The sequence below is a fragment of the Onychomys torridus genome, chromosome 10 (genome assembly GCF_903995425.1).
Source record: "Onychomys torridus chromosome 10, mOncTor1.1, whole genome shotgun sequence".
Classification (NCBI taxonomy): Eukaryota; Metazoa; Chordata; class Mammalia; order Rodentia; family Cricetidae; genus Onychomys; species Onychomys torridus.
The window spans coordinates 55,718,458-55,728,772 of record NC_050452.1 but is presented as its reverse complement, the minus strand read 5'-3'; the positions used below and the strand labels follow the sequence as shown (position 1 = coordinate 55,728,772).

The following is a 10,315-nucleotide window of genomic DNA, read 5'->3' as shown; positions in this document are numbered from 1 at the left end:
GATTGCTACTAATAAGATTGCAGTCTGAGGAGGAGGAGTAGTCTGACTTGACAGGCTGGGTGTGAGGGGCAGTTTTGTGCTCAGCTGTTTCTCCTCAGTGTGCTCCACTGGGCACAACCATCACTGTAAGGTGTATGTCTTGTCTAATTCTAGAACACTGGGAACCTTATCATCCCTTACTTCTCTCCTCTTTCCCTCTTCCACAGGGAAGTTTGGGGACTGTTGAGGGTGGGTGGCCCCGATCGGTGGCTGGTTGGGGCCTTATAAAAGGAGAAGAGCGCTCATTCCTTGGATAATTGGCAGCTCATCACAATGAACTCTCCTTGATTCTTTTCTTTGCATATTATACTTTTTGCATGTGCCTACAAACTTGTTTCTGTTGAAAAGGTCCATACTAATTCTGTTAAGTAGACAAAGCAGTATTGCTCAAGAAAAAAGGGGGTGGGGTGGGGATTTAGCTCAGTGGTAGAGCGCTTGCCTAGCAAGCACAAGGCCCTGGGTTCGGTCCTCAGCTCTGGAAAAAAAAAAAAAAAAGAAAGAAAAAAGAGGAGAAAAGGAGAGACAGGCAGGAAGGAAGAAGGGAGGGAGAGAGGGAGGGAGGGAGGGAGAGAGAGTGGATGCATTGGTAGACTGGATTCCTAAATGCTGTCTGGAATGTTCTTCCTGGTGTCTCAATGTATAGCTAGCTGATCACTGTTTTTAAACAGAGAGTTCTTAGAGTCAAGTGTTTTCAACATGAAACAAAGAAACAAAGAAACAAAGCTCACACAGAACTCCCAATTTTTATGGAAGAATGGTAACACTTGCTGAATTCCAATATCCACTGACAAGTTTTTAACACATAGAGAATGTAACCATATGTTCAGTTCACACACACACACACACACACACACACACACACACACACACACACACTGAGCCAACTCTCAAGAGCTACATAGATGGTATTTAAAAGCATACACACTTTTGACATTCAAAGCTACCTGCTAACTGAGTACCAGCATGCCAATTTTCTTTGGAGCCTGATTATATATGTTTCCAACCTTGCCCAGGTATGTACAACTCCCCTTCCTACCTAGAGGTCTTGAGGAAGTCCAGATGGACACAAGAAATTAAGTTGAGGTTTAAAAAACGCTGTGGGATTAGGGTACAAAGGAGAAGTCACACAGGACGGATCACCCCCCTTTCTGCAGCTTGCCATTGCTGACAGAAAACATTTCTTCAGGTGACTGGCCTTGCATGCTTTTTCCTTTGTAGAAATAAAATTCCAAAACCTGTCTTTTAGGCTCACTCTTTTTGCTTTTCTGATGACTGACCTAAACCTCCAGCTCTGAGTGTCCTTGACCAACCTCAAGATTAAGAAGTGTCAGACTATTCAGAAGTGGCCAGAGGAGGTGGTTGTGAGAAGGTGAGTAGTTGTAGTACATATGGGAAGTAGCCGTGGGTTCCCTGTGAAGGAAAATAGTGTAATTCTGCATGATCAGAAGAAACAGAGCATAGCAGTGCGTCACTATGGAGGGACCTCACCTGGGGTGTTCCAGAAAATTCTAAAGCTCATCGGAGGTCTATACCTCCATTTTGAAGCTCAGGCTTGTCAGTGACACTGTAGCCTGAGCCCTTTGGGGCTCCTATCCTGGCCTGCTGAGGTTTCTTCCATGGTGAACACTGTGGAAAATGTCTTGGCATTTTCACGACCCCACCTTAAGTTCCTTCTGGAACTCTGTGAAGGCTGAAAAGCAGACACTGAAGAGTCACCATGAGAAACAGGTCTTTCTTCTCCTTTACTCCAGCTTCCTCTTCTTCCTTTTCCATTTCCTCCTTGCTCCCTGTTCTCTTCCTTCTTGCTGCAGCAGTGGGCCAGGTATATAGCTCAGGGAGGTGGAGCCGAGGTGCTCATGTGGCTGTAGGAATACCTGGACAGTGATGCCCCTGTGGTCCTCCCATCTTCCTCCTCTCCCACCTCGCCTCTCACCCCTGGAGGAGCAGGATTGGTGCAACAAGGGAAGGTGGCCATGAAGCCCAAGCGAAATCGTTTGTTCATGAAGCAATAGATGATGGGATTAACACAGGAGGAAGTGTAGGAGAGAAGGAGGATGAAGGAGATAGGGGTCCCTGAGAGGTGTTTCTCGGCAGAAACGGTGTCGTATGCCCGCCAGGCATTGGCAGTGAAGATGGGCATCCAGCACAGGAAGAAGAGAACCACAATGACAATGAGCATGCGGATGACACGCTTCTTGGCTATCAAGTTGGCAGTGGAACTGCTGCTCCTGATGCGGTTGACTCTGCTGCCACTGCTGCTGGTGGACAGCTGTTGTAGCTCCAGCTTCCTCGGCTGCCTAGACTTCTGCAAGTAACATCCATCACTGTCCTCGTATCGACTGCTGCCGCCACCGCTCAGCTTCTTCTCTGGATGGGCAAATGACATTATTTTATTGTTCAGGACATGGCATGCCAGAGAGAAGACATGGAGCCCCTGACTGCCCAAGTCCAGGAGGCCAAGCTGACCTTGAACTGGAGAAATGGGCAGGCAGCCTGGCCGGAACTGATTTACATCAGTATTAGTCTGCACTAGTTCTAACTTCCAATGAAATATAAATCATATATATGTGTGTGTGTGTGTGTGTATATATTAATAATAATAGTAATAAAATCCTACACACAAAGACTGTAAGGCTGAAATTTATTGCAAAATAAATATTAATACTCTTCTCCGTCCTTTCTTTCCTGTTTGCTTGCTGAGTTTTTAGATTACTTTTATTGTGAGGACTCCAAGTAACTGAGAAAGTCAACAGGCGCCAGAGAGCCTGCGTTATCTACATAGGAAGGACCTGAGAGAGGAGGCAGAGTGAGAAGGAAAAAGTTATGTCAACACAGGTGTTGGGGACAGGTTCAGTGGGCTCTAGAAGGGAGGAAGGATGGAGGGTGAGAAATAAAGGACAAAAAGCTGGGCTTGTAGGCCGTAGATCTAATGTCTCAATGTTACATGCAGGACAGAATCATCAGAGGGTGTCCACTAAGTGTCTACATTACAGCTAGCCTGGGGGAACAGGGCCTTCTGTGTTTTGTGATCATGTTCTCCTTTGATTCCACTTAGGGCCCCACCAAGAAGAAACATCTCCTCATTTTACACACAGGGAATCGGAGAAACTGGGTCTCCTGGCTGCCTTTTGATACCAAGTCTCCAGCACATGCTCTACATAGTCTGAGTCCATCTTGTTAACTTATAAAGTGAGCTTTTGAGTTCTTTTGGAATAAAAGTCCAGCCCAAAGATAGTTACCTTTAGCAGATTTCTTCTGGCTAGCATCAAATTTTATTCCTTGGTAGAGTTCCAGAGAGATCAATCCATAGGCCACCACCATCACAATCCCAGGGATGAGAAAGAGGATGAGTAGAAGGAATGTTTGCCTAATGCAATTAAAGGAAATCTAATCACCAGCGACTCTGGACCTTCAAGTTCCAATAAGCAAGAATAGCATGGCGAGCTGGTCTGAGCAGACGCATTAATTTTTAGCATTTAACATACTTGAAAATTCCATATCTGGAGGTTTGGTCATTAGAACTTGTTTACTTCTCATACTCTTTAAAGTATCTCCGAAAGACTGCTTAAATTAAGAAAATGTGACATGATTCTATGCTCCAAACCAATGAGCATGTTAAATAATACAGCAAAACCCACAAAGTGGTGTGTGCTTACAGTCCTAGATACTCAAGAGGCTGAGGCAGGAGGCTTCCTCAAGTCCAGGAGTTTGAGATTAGCCTGGGTGACATAGTGAGACTCTTTACAAAAATGAAAGACATGAACAGTGAACAAATAATGAAGTCTTTAAAAAATAATGGGAGTGTGTGGATTGTATGTTGAAATAATAAATATGAAAATATTCCTAACTAATGAGGACCAGTGCTGGGTACCTACAGGTGAGGCTAAGCTCTGTACATACAGGTCTCAGTTTAACTCACATAAGAACCTTAGATGTAGCTTCTACTATCTGAGCACCTACTGTGGAGAAGAGGAAACTGAGTCTTGGAGAGATTAAATGTGTCCAAAGTCACACAGATAGTATCAGAGGTGAGATTTGAACCCAACGACACACATCAGCCTACACAACTTGTTGACTCTATAATGGGAGTCATTAAATATTTAGGTCGGAATCATGGAAAATCTTTCAGTTTTTACCAAATGTGGCATTTGCCATCCATCAGTCTCCCTGAGTATCCATCCTCTGTCATGCTACAAAGCTGGTTTGGTGGTGCACAAAGTCTTATGCTTTCTCTAAACACGGTTCATTGTTGAGGATTCATAGCCTCCTGCTCTATGAGTCCGACCCCTAAATCACTTTTGCAGTCTGGCATGTGTAAGCAGCAGATTAGACCCATGCCGTTGTCAGAGGCGAACAGTGGCTGGGCCATTTCTCATTGCAATTGGACATGTTTTGATAAGTCTTGTATATCCTGCTCTGTCGCGATGCAATGCTGTTCTGAGTGCAAGCTACTTCACGAAAACAAAAGGCAAAGAACCAGGAAGCACGATCTGGGCTCTTAGTCACTTTGGAATGTCTAGATCCTGCTTCAAAAACAGCCCTATAACTAGTTAACATCACCCATCTTGGTGCCATCTTTTCATTAAAAGTATTTTTATGGCTTCTTATTTGAACCTTGTAGCTGCCCATTAATGCAGATTTAGAAAAAAAAAATCTGTATTATTAACTCTTTTAGAGATAAAGAACCCATGCTTCAAGAGGCTAAGTAAACTTCCCCAAGGCTATTTAGTCAATAAGCAAATGGACCAGTATTGGAACATCTTCTCTCCTGGTAAGCTATTCTGGGCAAACACAGTGGTTATATACACTAGGAATTAGGGCGTTGAGATAGCCTCACTGGTAAAAGCACTTGCCACCAAGTTTGATAACCCGAGTTTAATCCCTGGCACCCACATGATAGAAGTAATCCTTCAAGTTGTCCTCTGACCTCTGCACAGGCACCATGGTACATGTGTACCCCACAGATACACATATACACAAAATAATTACTGGTCACTCCTCAGTTCTTCAGAAAATCATAGCTCTGTAAGTCACCCAGTCTGAACTTTTGGGGGGACCATGTAGATGGCTAAGCATAATGGTTAAGCACAGAGAGAGGCTTTGCCCTTTCCTGGCCTTGTGGATTTAGCTACTCTGGAACCTCTAAGTCACTTATCTGTAAAATGGACAAGCTAACATCATTTCATCTATAACTGTATGGTGTTTAGGGTCTCGGTTTCCCACTGTGTACTCTTCCTGTCAAGCTAGAATGGCCCTCCTCAGAGGGGCCCCTGCAGCCCCACACTTGAGGGACTATGAGCCTCTAACTTGCTGGGCTGTGTGTTATTTCCTTTAGCGGGGCGGCCACTTGTAAGAGGTCTGTGCTCCAGTAAACAACTTCTTATTCAGCTCTGGAAGAAGATCTAATTTAACTCTGTAGGTCACATAGAAAAAGAAGGCATAAAAGCAGGAGAGGAACCTGTTGGGGGAAAGGGGGTCCATGCAGAAATGGAGGGGGGACGGGAGAGGAGACAGGGGAGGGGGGAGACAACTGAACTTCAGAATATAAGTATATGAAACTGCTAAAGAAGAATAATAATAAAAGGACCCTCCTTAGAAAGCCTCCAGGAGACCTGTCCTGTAGTTATCGGGCAGGGCTTTCCGGTTCCTCACATTGCTAACTTAGGTGAAGCTGTGTCTTGAAGGATGAGCAAACACTGCCTTACCAAGACTGCTGCATAGCATCGCTTGGCAACAGGAAGCGGCACATATTTGCCGTCTGGTTGTTATTTTTAGTAAAAGGCACCAAGTTGCTGTAAATGGGGTACGGAGTCATGATGGTGAAGGAGAGGAACCAGGTGGCAGCAATGACCTTCACAGCGTGGGACTTGGTTTGCCAGACTCGGGACTGTAAGGGTCTGCAGATGGCGCCGTATCTCTCCAGAGAGATGGCGACCAGGTTGAATGTGGAAACACTCACGGAAGTGCCTGAGGAGGAACAAAGGAGGCAGTTACTCAGGTGTTGACTCCCAAGTCTGTTTGTACATTAGCTTAAGTGTATCAGAGCCAGCACAGTTTAGTACCCTAGGCAAGTGCTCAGGGGGTAAAGAAAGACTGTGTATATTTTTAAAAGATGTTTTAGTTCCAGCTTTGTATCAAAAAGAACTTAAGGCGGTTAAGCATATGTATTTGCCAACACATCTCATTGCCAATCTTCAGATAAGTTTATTGAGCTTTGATTGCGATCTAACTCCAGCTTGGGCTAAAGGTACTCATTAATTAATAAACAAGGGGGTAAAAATAAATCGCCATCCCACAGCAGGGCTTTTGGAAACCTAGAGAAGAGCTCTCATTTTGATCTTAAGCTTGTGGTTAAACAGCCATTAAAAGGCAGAAATTGTCAAGGACTCCAAAAGGTTTCCCCAAAGGTCACTGGGGTGTTAAAATTTCTATTACATGATTTAGAAGAGAGAGACATTCTAAATCAAATTATCTGTTGAAATAATGCATAGTGAGAAAAGGTGACAGAGAAAGGGTTCTAGGATGAACTGACAGTGACTGTGAGCGGGAGAACCTGGGTCTTTGCAGCCGTCCAGCCTTTGTGTTTTATAAAGTGACCATGTACCTGATTAGAGAGGGAGAGAATTACAGCTCCTCTAGGGCATTCCCCTGCACACAGTAGAAAGGAGCCCCTTCTCCTCTTGATGGTGTCCAGTGTCTGGTGTGCATGTTTATTGTAACGCCTTATCCTTTAAGTTTACCTTAGAGCCTTCAGCTACGAGAATGGTCACTTACCAATCAGCTGTTACCAACAGATTTGGGAACAGACATTCTAAACTTGGCATCCTAAAATATGACTGCTTACCAGGATAGACAGTAACTCTCTAAAAAACAAGATCTATATATAAACTTTTAAGTAAAAGCTTTTTTTCATTTGAGTAGGATTCACTCACTGTGTTTTACTGGACTTCACTCTAAAGAGCCTATGACATGTAGAATCTAAAGGATAACTCTAAATCCCATTGAGTTTGTTCTGTACAATGGGTCCACAGTCACTATAAACCCACTGCCAGACAATTACATGCCCCACCCCCAATAAATTAGGTGTCTAATGGGTACTGTTAGCAGTATTGTCGAAGATATCACACAATAGAAGGTAGGATCTAAATCAGAATTAGAAATTCAACAAAGCCCTCACTGAGCATGATGGGACATGCCTGTAATTCTACCACGTAGGAGGCAGGTGCAAGAGAATCACCTCAAATTCAAAGCCAACCTAGCTACAAAGTAAGTTTCCAGGTCAGTCAAGGCTGCATACCAAACCCTGTTCAATCTTCACCCTACCACCACCACCTCCCAACCCCAAACCAACCTAAAACCAATACCAAATAACAAGAAAAAGTAAATTTAACCAAGTAAGCTATTATGACATTCTAAAAAATTTAAGTTTGGCTATTAAAAGCATTCTGAGGTGAAATTCACACATCAAGGAATTGACCACCTCAAAGCAAACAGTTCCGTGGCCTTCAGAGCTGTGTGACTGAGCACTTCCATGAACTCTCTTCCCCACTCCGGCTAAGATGCTGAGGGATGGTGCCATCGGACGCATATGGATGGCCTCAGAAGTTAACAAGCTCTCAGCCACGCTTCATTATCCAACCTTCTCATTTTTAAGGCTTTAGAATATGTTCAGGAGACTTGAACACAGTTGGCATGCTCTTGGTTACTAATCTGGGGGTGTGAGGGTCAGCGATTCATCATCATCATTGTGTTTTCTATTGGATCCTGAACACTCAGCTGGGCTTTTCAAAGGTTTTTCAAAGCTTTCTGGTCTCAGAAGATTGCCCTAGCCCTACTCAGCGCTGTCTGTTTTACACAGCTTGGGCCAGACTCAAACACCCTCTTTTACACACACACACACACACACACACACACACACACACACACACACAGGCAGTGTGACAGACAGAGAGGACCAAGGGACATGTTTCTGGCCAGGGTTAGGAGAACCACAGCAGCTGATAAGCTGAGGCATGTGCTCACCACTGTGGTGCCTGCTAAGCTCGGTTCAAATCCTAGCCACCATACTTCCCTTGGCAAGTGGTTGGTGAGACGGGGAAGAACTGAGGATGGTTATTTACCAGGAGGTTGAGAAACAAGACCATGGGAGTAAAAGTGTTCAGCAAACCCTCTGGTGCATAAAGTGCACTAAACCAGTAGCTTTGTTATAACCAGCATTATGTTTGGTATAAGCGGCAAGCTACGTAGCTCATCCAATCAGGGTCTACGTTACAACCCATCGTCCCTAGGAACATATTTGGCTTCTTATTAGGGACACCCACACACACCCCACAGACCCCTGCCCTAAGATGCTCCCAGGCTTTGAGAGAACAATCTAGGAAGTGAATCCTGAGAGGAAAAGCTAGACCGAGACGAAATGATTTAACATTGCTTCCCTTTCTTACAGAACAAGACCCAAGTTGGGGGTGAATCAGAAGAGTATAGAGTGGCTTGAAGTCACCTATGAATTCCTGTCCTTCTGCAAAAAGGCAAGCCCACTCAAACCCCCTCTGTGTTTTGGTATCAACTTCTGACACACACTTCCTAGCAAGCAAGGGGACTGGCCTGTGGTAAAGAGAACACCTGTGTCCTTGTACATGGGCCCAGACAGCCAGATGCTTGGTGTTTAGGAACCCAGCAGGGTCCTTCTGCTGTGACTGTCAAGGGTCTAGCAAAAGCTGGGCTAAGCAGGTCGCGAGAAGAGCCCTGTCAACAGTCACCTGCCGCGACTCACCCATGAAGTAGGTGGTGGTCTTGCACACAGCACTTCCGAAGATGAAATCCTTGAGCAGGTTGGGGATGAGGTTGAATGGCATGCAGAAGAGACAGAGCATGAGGTCACTGACAGCCAGGGACAGCAGGAAGATGTTGGTGACGGTCCGCATCCTCTTGTTCCGAATCAGCACCGTGATGACCAGTGTGTTCCCCAGCATGCTGAGGAGGAATATGAAGGAGTACAGGAGAATCTGCACTGCAGGCTGCCACTCTGCAGAGGAATGGGGAAGAGTTGGAGGGATGGGGGTTAGGAGGGTGGGGTGTTAAAACCTTAGCCCCCACAAAAGACTGGTCATTTCTGATGATGTCCCTCGCTGGCATGCATCACTGAACCCGGGTGTTCCTGTACCGGCTGCATCGCAGACACAAACCCAGGGAAGCACAGGGCAATCCAATTGTTTTTTAAAGGTTGGCGTGTCAACAGATCACTCGGGAAAGCAGCTTTTCCTAAGGACAATGCTCCTGAATGATGATGGCTTGCTTTTTTTGAGGCTAAGCATTATTTGCCCATAATCACTTCTTCATGCTGGGTTTCCCCTAAGAGAAGGCAACCTCTACCCCTGACAATGCCTTTTTCTGTACTGCTGGTAAGTCCCAGCATTCACACTTAGCACCCCTTTCTGCCTACAGCTCTTCTAGGCTTTTGTCACCACCCCCCAATCCTGCATGAGTCCCCAACTCTCCCATGGGGACAATAACAATATTTAACTGTAGATTTCTCTTACTCTTTTATCCAAACTTCCGAACATACAACTGCTTCATTTAGCTTTATCTCACAGGGATTTTGTACGCACGCATACACACACACACAAACACACACACACACACACACACACACAAACATACACACAAACACACACACATATACACACACTTACACACACACAAACACACACACATAAATATATGTACATTTTAGTCAGCCTTGCCTGATGCTATTATCTCCCTCAACTTGGTAGTTTTCTGAACTCCCGCCACAGCCTCTAACACCTACCTTTTGAAGGCTGAAGTTGATCCAGGCAGAAAAGAGTCTCATTTTCCAGGCCGAGTTCACAGGGGGGAGTAATGTTGCTCCCATTCATAAGTAGGCTGTCGACCACGTCCATCCTGCTGCTCTCTACCAAGTGCTGACGAGCTGGTGAATGCTCACTCCTGGCTCCTTCCTCTAATGACTGTAGTGTCTCCCAAATGCAACCTGCCGTGGAGGGCCAGGGAGGGGGGATTTCCAGGTGTGGGCTTTGCAGCCATTCCTAAAGGCAACTTGAGTTCCCCATTCTCAGAGCAGCTGGGCAAGCAGTCGTACTCCTGTGGGGAGAAGGCAGCCTGTGTAAGTCTAGCCTGCTCCACCTTCCAGACCCACCCCTCCCATTCCTGGGCCAGTCTGAGGCCCTGAGCACAGGCAGCCTGGCTGTATATTAACCCTTTCTAGATTGGGGCTACATCTACACACATGCGCGTGTCT

The 10,315-nt window shown here is 45.4% G+C and overlaps 1 protein-coding gene across 1 annotated transcript; it reads right to left on the bottom strand.

The window, feature by feature from the left end:
* Nucleotides 1–1,810: 1,810 nt before the first annotated feature.
* Nucleotides 1,811–10,035, bottom strand: Cckar (cholecystokinin A receptor). The gene is made up of 5 exons (XM_036201624.1): nucleotides 9,848–10,035; nucleotides 8,813–9,064; nucleotides 5,745–6,006; nucleotides 3,279–3,406; nucleotides 1,811–2,406 (listed from the first exon to the last, which is right to left on the bottom strand). Exons 1-5 carry the CDS (start codon nucleotides 9,957–9,959, stop codon nucleotides 1,871–1,873), a joined length of 1,290 nt encoding a protein of 429 aa, XP_036057517.1. The 5' UTR covers nucleotides 9,960–10,035; the 3' UTR covers nucleotides 1,811–1,870.
* Nucleotides 10,036–10,315: the final 280 nt, after the last annotated feature.

Excerpts from the sequence above, each read along its gene's own strand:
- Cckar (XM_036201624.1), bottom strand. The coding sequence starts at position 9,959 with ATGGACGTGGTCGACAGCCTACTTATGAATGGGAGCAACATTACTCCC. Across the intron at positions 6,007-8,812 it reads GACCACCACCTACTTCATGG|GCACTTCCGTGAGTGTTTCC; the intron begins GTGAGTCGCGGC and ends GTTCCTCCTCAG. Across the intron at positions 3,407-5,744 it reads GATGCTATGCAGCAGTCTTG|GCAAACATTCCTTCTACTCA; the intron begins GTAAGGCAGTGT and ends TAATTGCATTAG.